General features: G+C 39.8%; 1 protein-coding gene across 1 annotated transcript in view; it reads right to left on the bottom strand.

The window, feature by feature from the left end:
• The window catches only part of LOC114458386 (NACHT, LRR and PYD domains-containing protein 12-like), a 49,082-nt gene that overhangs the window by 784 nt on the left and 24,679 nt on the right, over positions 1-23,619 (bottom strand). Inside the window, 7 exon segments of the mRNA XM_028440763.1 lie at positions 8,614-8,684; positions 8,687-9,118; positions 9,243-9,289; positions 9,937-10,110; positions 11,372-11,545; positions 11,623-13,432; positions 13,629-13,815. Coding sequence (XP_028296564.1) covers positions 8,614-8,684; positions 8,687-9,118; positions 9,243-9,289; positions 9,937-10,110; positions 11,372-11,545; positions 11,623-13,432; positions 13,629-13,815 — 2,895 coding nt within the window.

Raw genomic sequence — 23,619 nt, 5'->3', positions numbered from 1 at the left:
GTCAGTTTTTTAGGCTGGGACCTCTTTGATTTAAGAAAAATGTAGTCAGTGCTCTGTTTGCTCTTGTTTTGTCCCTAAAAGAGCCACTTTTTATTTATTATTTCCTTTAATTTAAGAGAAAAAATGGTTATTAGGCTCTGTTTTATTTATTTTATTCTGAGGTTTCTGTTTTCTTGAAAAAAAGGCCTTAAATTTATTTGCCTGCAGGACTACTTTTATTTATGGTAAAAGAGCGAGTTTACTATACAAGTTCACTCTGTTAAAGGTTTCCTGCATTGACAATAAATATTATCGAAACCATATGAAATTGTGTGTTGAAATGAAAATGTTCGGACCTTTTACTTGGAGGAAATTCTAGTAACTGGACCTCGGTGACTTTTAATTGAATACCCCTGTCCTAGGATATTGTCTCGTTCTAATATCCCTCCTGTTTTTATCCTTATTGACTGAAATGGGCCATCGCGTTGCCACCCATCTTGCTACTCCACCACCATCTTCCCCACGGGGGTTTCTTGGATTTAACATAGTACATTTAGGCCCTGATATTTCTGCCACCAATGTGTCTCCAAGGTTTGCTCTCACTGTTATAATCACTTTATCGAATTCCACGGCTTCAATCTCTCTGCTAGGTACCCTAGTACCGGTGGAGCATGCTGACATTCCTCCTGTCGACATTCTTCGAGCAGGAGTAAAATGAGGAGGTAACTGCATTTCCTCCGCCATTGCTTTGTCTTACGTTCGTGTCACTGTATTCCCATAAGCGGAGACTGAGGTATCTCCTTAAAAAGGGAGCTCCAATAGCTTTCTTCCCCTCTTATTTCCACGCGTGTTGAATAGGCTTACCTTTACCTGATTCTTTTAATAAAAGACACCTTTCCAATTTTGTGAGCAAAGTGTCAGACCGCACACCTCTAACCTCTCTTTCTTTTTCTTTGCACACTCTATTCAGGGTGATCAGGCCTGACAGAGTGACAAATACTAAAGAGTTTGAGGCTTCTCCACTACTTTCGTACTGAGTTATCTTTTATTCCTTATAGAGTGATAGCCAATCTATTCACTCTCTTCCCACCGACCAGTGTGGTAGGGCAGTGAGACTCTCTTCCTGTATCTCTTTTTTAGGGGCACTCCGTAGGTTCTTTAACAGCATGAGTTAGCCCACCCCGGGCACCCCTATTAAGAGGATACCAAGGGCAGGCTCACTTACCAGAGGCCTAGAAGTGTGTCCTCTACCCAGGCGCCGTCTCAGATGTGGGTGTTTGCTGGCGGTTAATTTAATCAAGTAGGCTTCTTAATAGTTAATGAATTTTTATTATAGGTTTACAAAAATTAAAAGTCAATCAAAAAAGTTTCAAAGTATCAGTCTTAAACTATCAGCCGATAGAGAAAGAAGGGGGTTTCATGAACAACTAGAATGTCCGTGTAAGAGAAGCCCCCGAACACAATATATCAGTGATATATATAGCCTGAAGCATGGCGTGATAATATGTCATAATACATGATCTGACCACCTAAGCGAATAGAAAAACAGGACAAAAGTTCACACAGATGTCATGGCCCAGCTGGCGTAACAGGTGTTCACAAAGGGTGGTTTCCATACTAGTTGTTGTTGTTTGTGGTTAACACTTGATTCATAACAAGGCGTTGTCTTTCTGTTAATTAAAGTGTGACTTCTTACACCTAAAGTGTGACTTCTTACACCTCGAGGTGATAGTTTTAGCACCTTCTGTGGAAAACAGGTGTTGTTTTGGGTATCACTTAACAACATTTGCTTTGCAGCTGTGTTTTTACAAGAAGCTGTAAACAGGTGTGACATGTCAGAACAGGCGAATAGCTGTAATGGTTAAATAAGCATTTTTTGCAGAATAATGAATGAATGATTATTACACACCATACAACACTCTTTAAATCTTTACTCAACCCTTTTGGAAGTGAACCTTTACTTGTTTTATAAATCATTTGGACAGTTTAGAGTTGGATGAGATCTGGAGTTTTAAATAATAATAATAATGATAATCCATGTGTGTGTTCTCTGTATCCTGGGTTATTCTAATGGATCTTTTTTACATTATGAATAATGGTTGGATGTTCATCATGTATGTATTTCCCTAAACTTCTAGACAGTAACTCAAATATGGTAAAACAAGTGTATAATAAAGAGTGTGCAATGCTTTTTTTTTTATTAAGAATTAGCCTTGTTTTGTCAAAGACAGCAATAGAAATACTCCAGTAGATCCCGTGGTCCAAGATCACACCTAAACATGTGACTTTGTTCACTCTTTTTATGTCTATATTTACATCTATATTTTTCCTCTGATTACCAAATAACAAAATTAGTTTTATTTAGGTTTAATGATAATTTATTGAGATCAAAGCATTGTTTTAGTCTACACATCTCCATAGTGACCATCCTCAAGAGCTGCTGCAAGTCCACATCAGTACAAAGCATATTGGTGTAGCCCCTTTAACCTTGATATATGATAAATGATCCCATGATATGTTTATTTATAATTTTAATGTGCTTGGGTTTGTTATTTTTACTTTCACATTTGTTAAATTATACCAAATAAAATGTAAAGACCAGCCATCACACAGAATTCATTAAAGTATCTTTAATTTTTCCTCATGGCTGGTGGCAAACAGTGGTGCAGTATGCAACCCCAGTCTCAGCAACACATCTGTGGCTCCTGGTCCAAACACAGAAGTGCTGCCCGCCTTCCACAACTCACACAGTTAGCTCCTCCCCATCCACTGAGCAAATGGATGCTAACTCTCCACGTGCACTGACGGCAAACTCTCATGCACTGCTGTCAAACCCACACTTAAGCAGAGAAAGTCTGACCTCAGGCTGAATGTCCATGGGATTCTCAGACTAAATGCTGTCATTGTCCCGTGTGCATGACTCTAAACCAGAATCACAAGAACAGCAGCACCACCTTCCTTATCATCTGCCCTTTCTCCTCTCCCCCCTGCAGTGGCACCGTCCTTTTTTTTTTCTCATTCCCCTGTCAAAATAAAAGCTTCTTCAAAATAAAATGCAGTTAAACACATATAACATAAACATATTTTCAGGTCAAATAAACATCAAATTTATTTTAACTTTTAATAAACAACTTATGAAGAAGTTTTTATGATATTAACCTTCAACTGTTAAACATTGTTTTCTTAACCTGGTTATATCTTCTTAACCTGGTTACATTGGTATCATCTGCATCATCACTTTCTTTACAAATATCATTGATATACATTATGAACATTTTCGGGCCTAAAACCGACCCCTGTGGTACCCCACATTTAACATTCAAACAACATGATTTGTTCTGGGATATCTGTACAAACTGTTTTCTGTTACATAAATAACTGTTTATCCATTAAACTGTATTAAATGCCTTCTTAAGATCTAAGATCACTTCAATTACATATTCATTTTTTATCAATACTATCAATTATTTCTTTGATTAAATCTGTTAGTCCTTGTGCTGTTGATCCATTATTCCTGAAACCATACTGCCTATCTGTTAATAATTCATTTTTTTCTGCAAAACTATCAAATCTATTTAAAAATATTATTTCCAATATTTTAGTGAACTGTGCTAATATTGAAATTGGCCTGTTTCAAAGGACAAGTTAAGGCAGACATACACAGTGCAATTTTTGGCCCATTTTGAGCCGATTTTCGACTCGTGCGAGTATTTTGTGTGAGTCTCTGCTAGATCGTGTGTCGTGCATCGTGTAGTATACATGGGGTCACAAGAAGCGATTAACACCTCACGACCAGCTCCCGATCAGTAATCGTAGGTCGTAAGGAAATCAAACATGTTTGAAATCCAGTCGCTCCTCGTGTGGTATCTCACAGTTGAAGCAGCGCCACGTACCGGCTTACCGTAAACGCTCACACTGCGCATGCGTGAACACCGTAGGACCGCTGTAAAACTGATGGACTGTACTGTCCACGTCTGTCCAGCCAGTTCCTGGTTCATCACATCACCATCTTTTCTTTTTTAAAGCTCTTTTTGCTGAGATTTGCGAGTGTCTCTCCAATTCGGGGTTTTTCTTCTTCGTCCGTTTCAATGGCAACGCTTCAGTCTTCTTCTTCTTCTAATTTGTACGTTGCATTTCCGGAAACAAGACCCCGACGTGTCATATATGAACGTACAGTGTGAGCAGTCAGATCGTATCAGAGTGTCGGTCCGTACAGTGTGAGAACATGAATCCTGAGCTGCAGACATTCAGGTTCTGCGTTGCACAGTTTGAGCTGGAGCTGAGTACAGCAATTGGAAAAATCACACAGTGTATCTTAGCCTTAAAATAGATCTACTAATGGTGCACTGATTCTATCAATCACACACTTTAAAGTTTGTATATCTATATCATCAACATCTTTGCTTGTTTTGTTCTTAAAACGTGTGACTATGTCACAGATTTCTCTTTCTATTGGTTTCAGATTCATTGTGTTGGGGTTTGAGTTGACGTCATCTGATGCATCTATTTTTGTTCCTTCTAACTTTATTTATTCTGCCAGTTTTGGTCCAATATTTATAAAATAATGATTGAATCTATTTACTATATCCTCCTTATCATTAATCATACTGTTGTTTTCCATAAAGTATGGGGGGTATCGGTTATCATTATTTTTATTTCTCATTATACCATTTAATATTTAACATATACCTCTTTAGTTATTCTTGTTGTATCTAGTTTATTTATAAAATATTCCTTTTTACACATTCTAATTATGTTAATGAGTTTTTTTAAATACCTTTTATATTTATTTTCAGTTTCTATTGTTCTATTTTTTATAAATAATCTATATAAAGTGTTCTTTTTTTACAGGCATTTTGAAGCCCTTTTGTCATCCCCGGTTTATCACAATACTTTGAATTCCTTTTATATTTTACAACTGGACAATTTTCATCATACAGCATTTTAAATATATTTAATAATTCTTTATAAGCTGTATTTACCTCCTTTTCCTTATATATAGTTTTCCAGTTTAGTTTTTGTTGTTCATTCTTGAATTTATTGAGCGTTTTCTCTGTTATGATTCTTTTACACAGTTTCTCATTCTTTCTTAATTTTACTGCTACAGTTGTAGACCACAAAGACTGGGAGATAATCACATATCATTTATTAAAACTCCATATATTATGTTGTCATCCATTATGTTGGTAAATATATTATCTATTTATGTGGCACTATTTGATGTTATTCTTGTTGGTTTATTTATCAAAGATAAAATACTCATACTGAACATTATGTTAATAAATTCAGCTGTACCTCTATTGCTACTTGTATTTAATAGGTCAATGTTAAAGTCTCCACAAATGAACACTTCTTTGTTATTAAAGTTAGAAAATAGTTCTTCCATAGCTTTAGTGAAAGTATCCATTTTGGATCCCAGAGTTCTATATACACAACTAACAAGGATATTTTTCTTTCTTTCCCTGATCATCTCTAATGTTATACCTTCCATTACTTGCTCAATCATAGTTGTCATCTTTTCAACTTTAATAAAGTTCAGGTTTGTGTCAATATAAAGTGAAACTTATCTGTTCTATCTAAATACACAAATTCATACCAGGCCTAGTGGTTAAGGACGCTGGGCTTGTAATCGGAGGGTTGCCTGTTCAAGCCTCACCTGGGCCGTCACTGTGGGATGTTGAGCAAGTCCCTTAACCCCGAACTGCTCCCCAGGCGCCGCAAAAATGGCTGCCCACTGCTCCTCAGGGATGGGTTAAATGTAGAGGACAAATTCCATTAATGTAATAACATTACATGGCCAATTAAAGGCGAAAGCCCCAATTTAATCTTAATTTTTAAGATTAATTTTAATTTAATCTTTAATCTTTAATTGTTTATCAATCAGTATTTACAATTACTTACTAACACATTAAAGACATTTTTTTCAGGGTTTATGTCATTTTCATACATAGCTGTCATATTGTACCCATGTATTTGTTACTATATTTAATACTGGATTACCAAGTTGGCAACACGATCCCTGATTCCATCATTTGTACTTTTGGAGCTCCTCCATTTCTCTGATTACTAGAACCTTTGCTTCTTCAGGCGTGTCCAGTCATTTTATCCAGACTTTACAATTCCTGGTCCATGTGGACTGAAGGTTCCCTTGTTTCTTCAGGGCACTAGCTTGTCTCAATATGTCTGAGGTCTTTTTTGTTAAGTGCTCATTTATGTACACTGCTGTACCTCTATACATTATTGAGGGGGATACATTTTCTATCAGGCACAGTGAGACAGGCTGAAATCATTTGTATCTCCTGATAACATGTTCTGGTCCACAGTCCTGTATCACCATGTATCTGTGTTGAGAATGTCTGAATAAATGCTATGAAGTTATGATGATCAACAGAGGGTGAAATAAAAAAATACACCAATATCTAAAGATCAGATCTCCTGTGTAAAGGAAAGTGAGTTACATCAACAACTACTGTGGGCAGTGCTGCAGTAAGTTCATCAGAACATCATTGAGTGAAAAAGGTGGATCTGAGTCTGACAGTGTGTTCAAATGTTCACAGTGGTGTTGATTTTACTGTATCACAAGTTGGACACATTGATCTATAGACTGAATTACAGCGTGTTTGAGTCTAGAACCCAGAGAGTATTTAGCTAACGTTTAGTTAGCAGGCTGGTAGCCTAGCAACATTACACTTTCATAGAAAAAAGAGAATATATGACATTGTCAAGCAGAGCTATGAATACTATTAACATGAGCAACACGTAATGTACAGAATAGAAAATTGCATTTATTTCGGTAGACATATTATTATTATCAAATTATATATCATTTAGGGGTCTATTGTGTCTGCTTTATAGGTATATATGAGTTGTTTAATGTGTATTAAGTTAAATATTTAAAATATAATTATTTTTATTTAACGATTTAGATTGTTACGATCATGCACTTCATGCATGATCGTAACAATCCACATTTAGTTCTAATAATAAGCGAAACTGATATCTAAACACAGAATTGGAGCTCCGTCCTTCATGCACGCTCCCGCAGCAGGGGATACAGATTCTGTTGGGGGTCACTGCTTAAGACAAGGCAGCTAACGGCTGTGTCCTAATGTTCCCTCCTATCTCCTTTCTGATACATCCTTTACCACAATTCATTGCGGCAATATTTAAAGGGAAGGGCACACCCGAGCGTTTATGGAAACTCACGATGACCGATGAGTAACAGAGATCATGTAAGTTATCAATGCAATAATATGAATAACTTTAAATACATAATCTAAAACCCATATATTATTATATGCAGACACATCAGATTATAACTGACATAAAACAGACACTCTGTGGTTCTAGAAAAAGGATCAGAGACATTTTTATCCACATGATGTTTTATTCAACATAATTCATATTAGTGAGTAGAAGGTGAGTGTGATCAACCATTCTCAATGTGACGTTCTCTTAGTTTACCTTTAGTTCCTCGTAGCCATGGTAACCTCTTTACCTTTGATCTACATTCAAACCTGTGATTTTTGACAAATCAGTGGAAAGTGTTAGAAATGAGCTTTTAGTCCATTTTAGGAAATGTGTAGTTTTTTATCCACGACAGACGTCACTAACCTTCACCACTGTCAGATTATTACGTCACCTAGTGGAAGTGTGTCTGATTGTCAAAACAAATGTGATGGTCATTTTATAACTCCTTTCCTTAACTTCTTGATGTCATCCACAGGGTTAAGGAAAAGTGGATAGGAAAGGAGATAGGAGGGATTATTAGGACGCAACCAAGGACCTCCAAAGACAGGAAGTGACTTTAATGTGGAAGTGTTGCAGCTTTGACCACTGGAGGGAGGCCCAGGATCCTTTAGTTTAACTATTAACTTCATTAGAATTAAATTATTAATAATTATTCATTAATTTATTTGTGTATCAAAAAATAGAATTAAATAGTTAAGTATAACTGAATGTATGGAAGATATTTAATTTCATGCCTAAGGAATGTTAAAATGAAATAATTCCAATAAGTGAAGATGGTCCATTTGCTTCTCCTTCTATTTAAATGTTGTTTAGTCTTGAAGCTTAAATTAAAGTAACTATGAGGTTTGTGAGAAAATAATATTGATCTCAAATGTTTAAGTTCTGACATTTGTTTGTTTTTCTGTTACAATTCAAGGATTTTCACCTGAGAATCCTCCTCTGTTCAATGTTCTAATCAATACATTCATCAACTCAGAAATAAAACCACTTTATTATAGGAATCAACTGTTTCATTTATCATAGAACTTCCTTGAGTTCTGCATCTTACTGCTGATCCCACAGTGCAATAGACTCACACACAAGTCAACTCATCTAAGTCCAACAATAAAGAGACAAAGATGCTCTAATCGTAGATCTGCTCATATCTACAGTAGACCTGTTGGTAGAAGCTTTAAAAGGCAGCTATGATGCAGCTGTTTGGTCTCTGAGTTCATCACTAATCAAACATCACTAACAATTACACACATTCAATGAAAACACACCAGCCACCAACGAACCGCAATAAATGAGAAGAGTTTTAAACCTAGATGACTCAGAGACACGTCTGTCTGTCCGTCTGTCTCATAAATGACACACAGACACTGAGGAACTAATGGAACTTACGGAACCAAGAGGACAAAACCCAAAGCCAGGATACAGAGTGTCAGTGAAGGAGGTACAGACGGTGTGGTGAGTGTCAGAGAGTCAGAGGAGACTTCATAGAAGGACAGACGTCCAGCAGGACAGTCCACATACACTCCTACTCTACTAGAGGAACCACAGGGACAGATACGCCTGTCTATGTTGTTGTGTCTGAAGGTGTAAAAACCACTGATACTGTTACATCTCAGACTCCAGGAATGATTATTATGTCCAAACCAACTATCATCAATGATTCCTTTCCTTCTGATTCCTCTGTAACTCACTGCTATATTAACATATCCATTCCTCTCCACCTCCCAGTAACAGCGACCAGTCAGACCAGTACTACACAGAACCTGCCAGGTATGAAATCTGTCCTGATGATGAGGATAAAACTTCAAAAGCACACATGTCACCATCCTGTTGTTGTCAGACAGTCTGAGGTTTCTGCTGATGGAGTTTTTGTCGAGGTGAATGTGACAGAAATCTGATGAGACACAAAGAAACAACAGTTGATCATGTGATGCTTCATTCTCTCTGTATCACTGACATGTTCATTCACTCAGAGCTTCATGAAGACATTTTGAATGAACACACACACACACACTTACACTTCCTCAAACCAGCTTTGATCCTCTGGTCTCCTCCATGGTCCACCCTGCAGGAGCAAACACAGGCAGTGATTTACACACCTAAAGAGTCCAAAGTGCTGCTCAGAAACCTGATGCCATCTCCATCAAGCTCTCCATGTTTCTACTGGTTTGTCTTCAACAGCTTCACCTTCTTCATCTCCTTCAAAGTGTTCCTCTCTTCATCCTCACTGATTGGTTCCACCTCCTCTGATCTCTCTCATTCCTTCATCAGCTCCTCATAGTTCTCCATCAGCCTCTCCTCACTCCTCACTACCTTCTTATCTCTGTCCTTCATTCCTCTAACCTGTCCCAGTCCTCCTCCTTTAGTGTCCCACCTCTCACACCTTCATCACATTCCTTTGATACAGCTCTCTGTCACACATGTGATGGGGATTGATGTGAACATGTGATGAGCTGCTGTGATGTGTCTCACCTCAGAGTCTGCAGTCTGTGAGAGAGCAGCTTCACTGCTGAGTCTCCTGGATGGTTGTAGCTCAGGTCCAGCTCTCTCACACTGGAGGAGTTGGAGCTCAAAGCTGCTGCCAGAGAAGCCCCGCCCACCTCTGTGATGACACAACCTGAAAGACTGGATTCAGAAAAACATCCACAACTCAGGAAACAAGTGAGGAGATGAGGAACAGGACAATGTTGATGGAACATGTGATCCACTGACCTGAGAGAGTCCAGTTTACAGTGAGGACTCTTCAGTCCTTCACACAGCAGCTTCACTCCTGAATCCTGCAGATCATTGTTACTCAGGTCCAGATGTTGCACACTGGAGGACTGAGAGCTGAGGACTGAGGACAGAGCTGCACAGCTTCTCTCTGAGAGACCACAGAAACTCAGTCTGTGGGAGAAAGACATTTACTTATTAATAATAATCATCAACATCACATTATTGACAGGATTCAAACATCTGCTGTACACTTCATCTGCTTTATTACCTCCACCAAGGAGGAAAGATTTCAGCTGCCAGAGGGACTCCTGATCAATAAACTGATTCTGGATCAGTTTCAAAGAAAAATGTCTATCTCTCATCATCATAATATATCATATCTGGGTTTGTAATTGATGGGTCTGTATAAAATGTGACTCAGTTATATTGGGTTGGTTGATCCCACTGAGTTTCATCCAAATCAGATCCAGATTGTGAAGTTCATTGATTTATTTTCTTTTTTTAAAGTGTGTGTCCATACATTGTGACCTACTGGATGTTTATTAATGTGACATAAATGTGGGTCCAAGCCTTTAAAGTGTGAATGATCATGGTACCATGATCAGGATCATTGATCATTGATAACTGATCATATCTGTGAAGAGGAGGTTCAGAGCTTGGTGGAGGTTTGCACCTTACACTGTTCATTTAGTAGACTAAACATTTTCAACATAGTTTTTGTTGATTAAAGTTTTTCAAGTGACAATAACTAAACTGCAACTAATTTAGTAAAACTAAACTATAGATATAGATATATATATCAGGCCGTTTGGGTACCCTACATTTATAGCACGTAGGCAACATTGTGTCTATAAACATTAGGTAAGAAGTTGGTACCACCCACTCTACTTTTTTCTTAGAGTATTTTTGTGGATTAGTCAGCCTATTTAAGTTATTTTTATTTCTGCTGAGATTAGAGGTTGATAGGCTGGGGTTTTGTTTTAATTACATTGATTTGGAAAAACCTATGGGTCCCTACCTCCCCCACATCTTTATTGAAAAGTGCTCTGCCTAGAAATATAAAGGTTTGTTTGCACAATCTCTTTGTTGTCCACCTTCATTTTGTGTCTTTATTCAGTTATGGTCTACCTTTTTGTGGCCATAACATCAACTAAAACTAAGTTGCATTTTAGTCAAAAGACTATGACTAAAACTAAATTATAATGTGCTGTTCAAATGAACACTGGAGCTCTCTGAGTGCTTTTGTTAAATTTACTAATGAAGATGACAATTTTTTTCTTGGAGTTGATAAATTGTGTCTGAGAAAAGATTAAATGTATTTTCATAAGATATATTTATATTTTTGTTATGAACACAATTCTCACAGAAATCCAGTCTTAATGTGAGGGTTGTAAAAATGTTGAGTCCTTCGATTCCCTGTGTTCCCACTGACCTGAGAGAGTCTAGTTTACAGTGAGGACTCTTCAGTCCTTCACACAGCAGCTCCACTGCTAAATCCTGCAGATGGTTGTTACTTAGGTTCAGATGTTTCACACTGGAGAACCGAGAGCTGAGGACTGAGGACAGAGCTGCACAGCTTCTCTCTGAGAGACCACAGAAACTCAACCTGATGAAGAATCAGAGAAACCTTACAGATGTTTGTCTGTGAGTGAATTAAAGACATGTTCTTCTAAAGTCACATACTCAGCTTTCTTGGAGGCTTTGATCACTGGGAGCAGCTTCAAAAAAGCTTCCTCTGAAGGAGAGAAACTCTTCAGGTCAAACACATCCAGATGTTCTTGTGATGACAGTAAGATGAAGACCAGAGCTGACCACTGAGCAGGAGACAGTTTCTCTGTGGAGAGATTTCCTGATCTCATGGACTCTTGGATCTGCTCCAGCAGAGAGCGATCATTCACTTCATTCAGACAGTGGAACAGGTTGATGCTTCTTTCTGTGGACAAACTCTCACTCAGCTTCTCCTTGATGTATTCAACTGTTCTCTGATTGGTCTGTGAGTCACTTCCTGTTTGTGTCAACAGGCCTTGTAGGAGCCTCTGATTGGTCGGCAGTGAAAGACCCAGCAGGAAACGGAGGAACAAGTCCAAGTGTCCGTTTGGACTCCGTAAGGCCTCATCCACAGCGCTCTGATGGAGAAGGTTTAAGTCAGGCTTAACTCCACTATGGAGAAGGTTCAGAGATTGATGTTCCAGCAGGTTGACTTTAGAGCTCATGAAGGTTTGATGGACGTGAAGAGCAGCCAGAAACTCCTGAAGGCTCAGGTGGATAAAGGTGAACACCTTGTCCTGGTACAGGCTGATCTCCTCAATGAAGACCTGTGTGAACACTCCTGAGCACACTGAGGCTGCTCTGAGGTCCATGCCACCCTCTGTCAGGTCACTCTCATAAAAGATCAGCTTTCCTTTCTGCAGCTGCTCAAAAGCCAGTTTTCCCAGAGACTCCATCATCTCCCTGCTCTGTGGACTCCAGTGTGGATCTGTGGCAGCTCCTCCATCAAACTTCACCATCTTGACTTTGTTCTGAAGGACCACATAGTGGCTGTAGATCTGAGTCAGTGTCCTGGGCAGCTCTGCCTTTTCTCTGCTCTTCAACATGTCCTCCAGAACTGTAGCAGTGATCCAGCAGAAGAGCGGGATGTGGCACATGATGTGGAGGCTACGACACGTCCTGATGTGGGACATGATCCTGCTGACCTGCTCCTCATCTGTGGACCTCCTCCTGAAGTACTCCTCCTTCTGAGGGTCAGTAAACCCTCTGACCTCTGTCACCATGTCCACACACTCAGGAGGGATCTGATTGGCTGCTGCAGGCCGTGTGGTTATCCAGAGGCAGGCTGATGGAAGCAGATCTCCTCTGATGAGGTTTTTCAGCAGAACCTCCACTGAGGTGGTCTCTGAGACATCAGTCAGGGTCTGAGTGCTGAGGAAGTCCAGAGGGAGCCGACACTCATCCAGACCATCCAAGATGAACAAAACCAGGAAGTCCTGGAAGCTGCAGATTCCTGCTTCCTTGCTTCCAGAGAAGAAGTGATCAACAAGTCCCACCAAGCTGAAGCTCCTCCCCCTCAGCACGTTCAGCTCTCTGAAGGTCAGTGGGAATGTGTAGCGGACCTCCTGCTGGACTTTGTCTTCAGCCCAGTCCACAGTGAACTTGTGTGTTAAGAATGTTTTCCCAATGCCAGCCACACCCTTTGTCATCACTGTCCTGATTGGTCGAGGTCTTCCAGGAGGGGCTTTAAAGAGCTCTTCTAGTGTGATGGCTCTTTCTGCTGCGTCTGATCTCCTGGATGCTGTTTCTATCTGCATGACCTCGTGCTCCTGGTTGACCTCTCCACTCCCTCCCTCTGTGATGTAGAGCTCTGTGAAGATCTCCTTCAGGAGGGTTTGACTTCCTGCTTTAGCCACACCCTCAGACACACACTGGAACTTCTTCTTCAGCTTGGACTTCAGCTTACATTGGTATCGATGAGCCTTTGTTCCTGAATGAAAACAAACTTAATGTTAGAGTGGAGAAGTCAGAGCAGGTTTGAACATTGGAGATCAAAGTGTGTGATGTTCTCAGTGTGAATGGTTCCTCAGATTAAATGTGACTGATTGAATGATGCTTTGAAAAAGAAAAGCCAGCTTTTTGTCCTTCATGTGATGTTCCTCACAGTGAAGATGTTCACATGCTCTTACTGCTCTGCAGACGCTCAGCCAGCTCCTCCTGCTTCATCCTCTTCAGGAAATACAGTGTGATGTTCAGAAAGGCCTCCCTGCTCAACCTCTGCTCCTCATCTTCATCCTCCATCTGACTCTCTGAGCACTCTGGATCATCTCCATCCACAATCTTCTGTATGTGTTTGAGTTCAGCCTTAACAAAGCTGATGATGTTGTCCTCCAGCAGCTGGAACACAAACACATTAAAGGTGATGAGTGAAGGCCTGCTCCAATCATCAGTGAGAGCCTGAAGCTGTGTGTGTGTGTGTGTGTGTGTGTGTGTGTGTGTGTGTGTGTGTGTGTGTGTGTGTGTGTGTGTGTGTGTGTGTGTGTGTGTGTGTGTGTGTGTGTGTGTGTGTGTGTGTGTGTGTGTGTGTGTGTGTGTGTGTGTGTGTGTGTGCAGTAGTTAGATCACAGACTGACACAGGTTTAGTGTCTTTGTAGACGTACACACCGTAAAGATGGAGTCAGGCTCAGCTCCAGAGGAACCATCCACACCCTCCAAGCTGCTGTGGAGAAGACACAGACACTCAGACATGCTCAGGAGCAGATGGAGGAAAGCACAGGAAGCTCTGCTAACATCATGTGAACATCAATAACAGTGGGTGCTTTCCTGCAGAGCCACAGTGCAGTGAGTGTGGAGCAGCCTTTGGAGCTCAGCTCACGTGTGGAACATCTCAGCATGTTTCCACTGAACAGGAGAACAAGTCTGTTGGACTGAGGCTTTATTTGGCTTCAATCCTTCACAAATCTGATGATCACACGCTGTCTAACCCGGGGTTTCCACTGGATACGTCTCCGCTGCGCCACAGCACCGCTGTCCGCCGTCCGGTAATTCACACCGGTTGCGTTATGAGTGCGCCGCGGTGCACTCCGGTTGAACGAATGTGACGTCACGAGACCGAGCAGTTCTCACGATATTTATATAATCGCGCGAGAACGCAGTTCAAAGTATGTGATATAACCCTCTGATTATAAGGCCAGCATCCTTAACCACTAGGCCACCACTCCCACAACATGTCATGCTGCTGTCATTCAAACAACAACACAGAATCACACAGAGATTTTAGAGAAGTCTGACCCTCAGCTCTCTTCAAAAAGTCACACATTTCACATTTTAAACATTATTACTGTTCACGTATCAATAAGTGAGTCATTGTTCAGGATGTTTGTTTGTTTCTTGATCCTTGATTTCATTCACAGCTTTGGTCAGAATCCACTGGAAAAAGTCTGTTCACACATTCTTAACCTCCTATTATCCTCAAATACCACCAACATATTTTACTCTTGGGGTCAATCTGACCCCAGGGATATTTACCTCCAGAAAATCATTTTTAAGTTTTAAGGGGTATGTTACTAATCTAGATGACCTCTTATCTCGCTAATTTCCAGGATTTAATCAGTGTGTGTTGAACTACAAAGCTAGCTAACGTCTTACCGAGCTAAATCACCATGGTAACTTGTGCTGAACGGCTTGCCTGCTCGGCACCAGGTTTTTCTCCGGCTAGGATCTTAGCGAGTGATAAAGTCCCGCCTCCTGACCAATCAGATCTCTTAGAAAGCGAGCTGTCCAATAAAAGGTGATGTGTGAACTTGTCACTGTGTGGATCTGATATGATGCTGACAGGAGAGAGAATATTTAGACATTGATGAAATCCTTTCATTTACTGATGACATCATTTAGTAAACATATAGATTCATATCTGATGAACTGATCAACAGTCAGTATGACAGATCGTACGCACAAACGGGTGAAGTCATATATTAATTCAATGAATTAATTCATATATGACTTCACTCGTCCACACATACAGATCTAGACACAGGCTTCATCAGCTGACTCTGTGATTGCGTAAAAACATAAGACTATTAATGATATTAATCCATTAATATCATAAATAATCTCATTTTTATACATTAACAGTGTGAGCAGCTATAAATAGCGTGTTGTTATCGACCTTCGTAAGACAGCTTCTCTCTGACAGGGAATGTTTGGTTAGTTGACGCCCGTTAATGGAGATTAATCCAGGATATAATAATCTAGATTAGTAGCATAGGGCCTTAGTGTCAGACACTTTGTTTATTTGTTGAATCTTTAAATAAGGCCTTGATAATGAAACATAAACCTGTTCTCTAGCGCCACCATCAGGACAAACTTCTATATCAGAGGTCTTCAACAGGGGGTCCGCGACCCCTATGGGGTCCGCGGAGGTACTGCAGGGGGGTCGCGAAAGTTTTGGTTAATTTGACATTTTTTTTATATTCCCCCCGCAATTTTTTCAATAAATTGAAATGTCTTTAAATACACATTAACATGAATCCAACACACTGTAGTGAACAGATAAATGGAGGCAGAAGATGTCTTTCAGTCAGCAATGCACACGTTCAGCGACACACAGGAGCTCTTTCAAGCTGGGCACTGGTTCATTCACCTGTCCCATCATACATTAGTGACTAATGTATGCCATCCATAGCTGGTTTGAGGATTCACTGCCCATACTACATGTATGTTTAAGATTAAAACATGAATCTGTCAATTATGTTAATAGTTCAGTATTGTATGCAAGATAACAGGTATGTTTATGCATGCCAGTGGCACTAACAACCATCAATAATTTTCGTTTCCACATTTATGTTGAACAAAAATGTCCATTTGAACAGCTTTTATGCAAAATGTTGTTACATGCAATTTGACAGACATTGTTGATCTTGGCAGGTATTAGTTTATTATGTTATGTTATGTTTATGAATGGCAGTGGCATGGCCACCCTACTCACTGTACCTTGCATATGTTTAAACTAAAAACAAGAATATATAAACTTGTGTGTTATTTGAATATCTTAGTATTGAATGCACAATAGTACATTTATATATGGCACTATAGGACCAGTTTAATATAAAACACAATTTTATACAATATATATAAGTAGGGGGTCCCCGCTCCATCTCTCCATCGGTTTGGGGGTCCTTGGCCTGGAAAACGTTGAAGACCCCTGTTCTATATTATAATTAATTTATCTGGAATATTTTTTATCCAAATCTTCCAACATTAATGAGCACTAGAGTATGAACCCTATTTGTTGTGGTGATGGTATGATCTTTGACCTTTACTGCAGCGCCACCATCAGGTCAAACTTTCACTTTTACAATTAGTGGATCTGGAAAATATTTCATCTAAATATTTTCTAATGTGTGGTGAACATTCATGAATCTCACACAATGAACCATAGTGATTGATGTTGGTGACCCCCCCCATAGACATATTGATTTACTTTTTTCTATTTTTTTTATTGTAACATATATAATAATAATAATAATAATAATAAAAACTCAAAGCGTGAACAGAAACAATTATTAATTCACACCAGTCATACTAGTGGTGGTAAGCTACATTGTAGCCACAGGTGCCCTGGGGCAGACTGACAGAAGTGTGGCTGCCATTTGGTGCCTACTCTGACCACCACCACCATCATTCATACACAGTTCATACACATTCCTATGGAGTTATTCACTATAAAGTTTCACTCCTCTTTTAACAGCAGCAGAGTTATTTATTTATTTATTTATTTATGGTTTTATTGTTTTTGTGGTTGTTTTTTTTTGTGTGAGTGGTTTCACATGTTTGAAAATGAAAAAATGAAATATCAGTTTTACTTTACAATGTCATGTATCAACTCTGCCTCTGTAGGTGTGTAGATGTAAAGTCACACACACACACGTTTTACACCAATGTGTGTAATATGTGTTCATCACAATGAATAAATATCATCATGATCATCTTATGTTTAATCAATTGTATCAAATTAAGAAAAGTCTTATTTGTTGAGTGATAAAATTGTCAAATTGTCAAATTGACCCCAATAATAATAGGAGGGTTAAAGGGATTGCTGCTACCGTATATGGTCAATTGGAGGCGTGTCTTAATGTAAATGAGCCTGAACGTGTGCTAGCTTTAGAACAGGTTGGATTAATCAACACTGCTGTGTGTACGACCTCTGTCCAAACGCTTCATCAGTGGCGGCTGCTGGTCTTTCATGCAGGGGAAGCTCATTTTCTGCCTACTTCAGAAAACGTATCTGTTTATTTAAATGTGAATTCTACCCTACGTTCCTTTAAAAGAAAATGATCTGTGACCCTGTCGTACCATGGTCAAAAGTCTCACAACACAAGCAGTAACAGTCTCCACAAACACCAAAAACAGACACTAGGTTTGTCAGAAGTTGATGAAAACAAAGACAAATTCGCTATGAGAGGATCAGCAAAGTCTCCGTGTCAACACAGAGCAACGGACTGAAATATTTGAAAAACCCGCCTGTGTGCTTACAACGTCATACTCTCTGATTGGCTCATTTCGCTGTCAATCAAAATTGAATTAGCCTGAGACAGATCATCCAATCATCATCCATTATTCCAGCGTCCGGAACAGACAGAGCCAGTCCACTGCTCCATAGACCTCCTGTGAATCCCGGCGTCCGATGGGCGGGACTAAGTGCGTCATAACCGAGCATTTATCCAATGAGCGTCTAGTTTGACTGCAGTGGATCAACCACTAAATCCTCTCCCATTGAAGTCAATTGAAGCTGAACTTCACCACTGTTTATTAATTCTGAACTAAAGATACATGTGTTCCGTCATATATTTAGTCAATGAAATGTACACACAACACTACATATTTGACCACTGATTTTAGGGGAAGCTGAGGTTCCCTTGTAGTCTTAAAGCATCCGCCACTGCGCTTCATAAATACTGATTCTTTTTGTACTGGTGCACATTCTACATTTCATTGGTCTGAACGTATTTAGAACCAGTTCTATGAACAATCAATAAATGAGGCCCCTGGACCATCAGGAAGACAACCAGCAACCTTCTTTATGTGGACTCACCGTGGGTCAGTAGATGGAGCTACTTTGAAGTTAATATGTTTGTCCATGGACTGGTCACTTTGAAAGGACACACAGCTGGGTCCAGGTGTGAACTGCTTCCTGGTCCTTACACACACACACACACACACACACACACACACACACACACACACACACACACACACACACACACACACACACACACACACACACACACACACACACACACACACACACACACACACACACACACACACACACACACACACACAGTGTAATGCTGATGTACAGAGGTGTGAATGCTGAGCTCTGACGTGGTCTCACCTCTGATCTTCAGTCTGGACCTCATGTTGTTCCTTCACCGTGTCCTGATCCATCTCCACGTCATGAGATGATGAGCTGAAAATATGAGTGTGAGACAGACAGAGCTACCTGAGTATCATGGTAAAGAGTGACAACACATATTAGAGAAGATAAAAGATGTCAAAGCTCTAAGTTTCACAACTGATATTTGGAGCTCTGAAGTTTAACAGCACACTGACTGGATGAGAGTTAGTGCTACACGCTGTGATGCAAACGCTAAATGCTACACACTGTGATGATAACGCTTAATGCTATATACTGTAATGCTAATGCTAAATGCTACACACTGTGATAACGCTAAATGCTACACACTGTGATGATAACGCTAAATGCTACACACTGTGATGCTAACACTAAATGCTACACACTGTGATGATAACGCTAAATGCTACACACTGTGATGCTAATGCTAAATGCTACACACTGTGATCTTAACTAGGGTTGCCACCCGTCCCTTAACATACGGAATTGTTCCTTATTTGACCTCCTTATCCTACACATTAAATCAAATCCCAGTAGTTTATTAAATCAGTCCAACCATGATGTCTACTGTATCATTCTCAGGAGATGATGATGATTGTTCATATCTACAGTGTTGTTTTCCTGAAGCTGTTTGACCGTGGGACACTGAAAACTCTTTAAAGTTGGACATTTTTAGGGTTAGAGCAGCTCTGGTGTGTGTGTCGTCTCTCTACTCTCCAATAGTCCCTGAAAGCACCACACACACACATCCATGTACACAGGACACACCACAGAGAGCAGGGGTCCTACGTAGATCCCACCACCACAATGTTGCTGGTCTTGGCATTTCCTGTGTTTTACTTTGTGTGTGACGGTCTGTTTAGTGTTCTGGTCATTTATGCAAATACGGAACAAACAGCATTCTGTTTTTGCTCAGTACGAGACGCATCATTTAATGGTCAAATAAGGTACGATTCCGTATTTTAAGGGATGGGTGGCAACTCTATTCACAACTAAAAAATAAAAACTAGAATATTTGCATTTCTTGAAGAAAATGCAAGTGAGGATGCAGGTGCTGGCACTGTATTAGCTTAGCATTAGCGTTAACTTAGCATTATTATTAGCCTAGCATTAGCAATAGGCTAGCATTAGCAATAGCCTAGCATTAACACTAACCTAACATTAGCAAAAACTTAGTGTAAACATTATCCAAGCACTAGCATTAGCCTAATGAGTTGAAAAAGTTATAAGTTAAGCATGAATTCATATATATGAACAGTTCTTTTCACCAGTAGGGTTTGGATTTAGAACCAGATTCAACAAAAGGAACAGGAACTGGTTCCTCACGTTTAGAACCTGTTTATCACACTGTCACAACTTAAACAGTAACATCATCACTCTCAATGAGTGACTTAAAGTCACACCTAATAGTACATATTCCTGTCTGCCACATATACACATGTGAACTGTTCAGCAGGCATTAGGCTAATACAGTAGCATTAACATATATAATATGAATAATTATAACCTTTCACTATTAGGTCTTTACAATTACTTGTGGTGCATTCAATGTGCCTTTGAAAAACAGGATAGATTTAAATAAAACATTAAAAAAATGCCCCGTGACCCTGAAAACAGGAACAAGTGGGTCAGAAAATGGATGGATGAAAAAATGGCTGCAACCATGGATTTTACTGATGCAGGCACGCAGTGACTGATGCATCTCGATTTCACCCGTCAATTGTACCGATGCACGCTGAATGGATCGATACACTTGCATCGCGCATGTTTGATTAGTATGGATTCATCTCCACATGCTTAGTTGGTTCAGATCCTTTCACAAGGTTCAATGTCGAGGCAAAGCCAGCTTTGTACTGACCCTCGTTACTGAAGCAGTCTGATTTAAAGTGGTTAGCACACACATACAAGCTACCACGAACCGTAGCTAGCACGTTGTCTGTTCTTCTGTAGCTGGGACAGAATATAGGCACTTGTGTTGATTTGTACAACCAACAACATTGAAAAAAACTACTGCTATCTCATTGCGGGACACACCAAACTCCACCTCGGGGATGAACGCCCCCCTCTCGACTGTCCGCTATTAGTGCTCAGAGGAGGTCGGCCTATGAAAATGACTCCTTTGGTGACATCACGACAGGAGCTTAATCTGAACAGCCTGTAGGAGCACCGTTTAACCAGTGGGTGGTCTGCAGAGACCATGCAGGAACCACTTGTTTTCCTCATTCTTGGAGTTAGAAGGCTCAGGGAGGACCAGTTTATAGATGTAGAGACCAGAAAAGCTCAAGGTTGTTTCTGTGGAAATAGCATAGCTAGCAGCAGCAGTTAGCATAGTTAGTAGCAGCAGTTAGCATAGCCAGTAGCAGCAGTTAGCGTAGCTAATAGCAGCAGTTAGCATAGCCAATGGTAGCAGTTAGCATAGCCAATGGTAACAGCAGTTAACGTAGCTAGTTGCATCAGTTAGCGTAGCTAGTAGCAGCAGTTAGCATAGCTAGTAGCAGCAGTTAGCATAGCTAGCAGCCTTAGTCAGCGTAGCTAGTAGCAACCTTAGTCAGCGTAGCTAGTAGCAGCAGTCAGCGTAGCTAGTAGCAGCAGTCAGCGTAGCCAGTAGTAGCAGTCAGCGTAGCCAGTAGTAGCAGTTAGCATAGCTAATAGCAGCAGTTAGCATAACCAGTAGCAGCAGTTAGCATAGCTAGTAGCAGCAGTTAGTGTAGCTAGTAGTAGCAGTTAGCATAGCTAGCAGCCTTAGTCAGCGTAGCTAGTAGCAGCAGTCAGCGTAGCTAGTAGCAGCAGTCTGCATAGCCAGTAGCAGCAGTTAGCGTAGCTAATAGCAGCAGTTAGCATAGCTAGTAGCAGCAGTTAGTGTAGCTAGTAGCATCAGTTAGCGTAGCTAGTAGTAGCAGTTAGCATAGCTAGTAGCAGCAGTTAGCATAACTAGCAGCCTTAGTCAGCGTAGCTAGTAGCAGCAGTCAGCATAGCTAGTAGCAGCAGTTAGCATAGCCAGTAGCAGCAGTTAGCATAGCTAGTAGCAGCAGTTAGCATAGCTAGTAGCATCAGTTAGCGTAGCTAGTAGTAGCAGTTAGCACAGCTAGTAGCAACAGTTAGCATAGCTAGCAACATCAGTCAGCGTAGCTAGAAGCAGCACGTGTAGCGATGATGCTAATGCAAGAAAACCTGCCTCCAACAGACAGGACACAGGAGTAGAAATTGGTTGGATTTTTTTTTTTTTTTGTTTTAATTTTAAAAAAGTATGAAAAGGTTGAATTGGTTTAAAAAGGTTGAACAAAGTTTAAATGAGTGTAAAAAGTGTAAAAAAGTTGTAAAAAGCTGAAATGTGTTGAAAGTTTTGTGATAAAATGATAAACTGGTGAAATCACAACAGTGAAAGTCAGCATGTTTATGCCTTCGTCCATCCACTCATTTTATTATATCCATGTCTTTTAAGGCTCTTATTAAATAGTCTAGCCTGGGGTTCGGGCCGCCACCATCTTAGCATATGTCGTCACCAGTGCGTGAATTTAGACTCCAATTACATTAATGTATATAATATCTTCCTTGCAATATAAACTGGCTCACAATATGCTATATTTTTTATAGTTTCCACTGTATCCAGAATAATAATAATCTTTCTCAACAGGAACTGTTGATTGATTTGTCACATGACTGCTACAGAGTTTGAGTTTATTTTATTTAGTTTTACATCTACCTGTAGCTCTATGTTTTTTAGACTATGTTTTGCCATTACAGTTGGGACCTTTGTAAGTGAATACTTTAGTTACATTACAGCAACCAAATGAAACTGTATCAACTCAGTGAATTAATAAAAATAACCTGTGTAAAGGCTTTTTCAAATAAAAAAATTATCCTGTGAAATATGTGACCTGTTGACCTGCACAACTCAAAGAATCAGAATCAAGAATCGTTTAGAACAGGAATCAAAATTGAGAATCAGAATCGTTAAAATCCAAACGATGCCCAACCCTAGTCCAGAACCATCTCTTGGGTTTTTCTTCCATTGATGGTGATAAAGTTGGCATCACACAGCCAACAAAGTGAGGGATACAGTGTCATCAGAACATAGTTTACATTAACACTGCTAGTGTTCTATGTTTCTAGTCATAATGTCTTCCTCTAACAGACTGAAGGTCATTTGAAGGTCTTCAGTTAGAACATAAACAAAGCTCATTATGGTTTCTCTTTTAGTTCTGTGGCCTTGTTTCATAGAAAACATCTGTTTGTTCATTAGCTCTGATTGATTTAAGATAAATGGACATTAGTGTTTGTCTAAACTAACACGTGTTCTTTCACTTTGAAAACAAAAATAAACAAAACTGAGATATTGATATTTTATTTTTATTTATTTTTTAGTAAAAAATTATTTTATTGTAATGCGCATGTGCATATATGCTCATAATCGATCTCAGTACGAGGTAAACTCAGTCCGTGACACAGGTGTTTATGAACGATCCTCAATCATAACTCTGTTGATCACTCTATCAAAGTCACTGATCTTCCACTGGCAGCTCTTTCCTTTTTCTGCTGACTCATTACATCCATGCTCTCTGTCAGTTTCAGGGGTGTCCAAACTTGGTCCTGGAGGGTCGGGGGTCCAACGTGTTTTTAATGTGTCTGTTCTAACACAGCTGGGAGACTCATTAGAAAAACTGCTTCAGGATATCAGAAGTGTTGGATCAGGGACACATTGACATCCTGGTGGACCACGTTTAGACACCCCTGGTATAGACATATGAACTACAGATACATGAGGTGTGGCCACA

This window comes from Gouania willdenowi, unplaced genomic scaffold (assembly GCF_900634775.1).
Source record: "Gouania willdenowi unplaced genomic scaffold, fGouWil2.1 scaffold_10_arrow_ctg1, whole genome shotgun sequence".
Taxonomy (NCBI): Eukaryota; Metazoa; Chordata; class Actinopteri; order Blenniiformes; family Gobiesocidae; genus Gouania; species Gouania willdenowi.
Note: the sequence above shows the minus strand (reverse complement) of the source record. Positions and strands in the feature narration are given on the sequence as shown.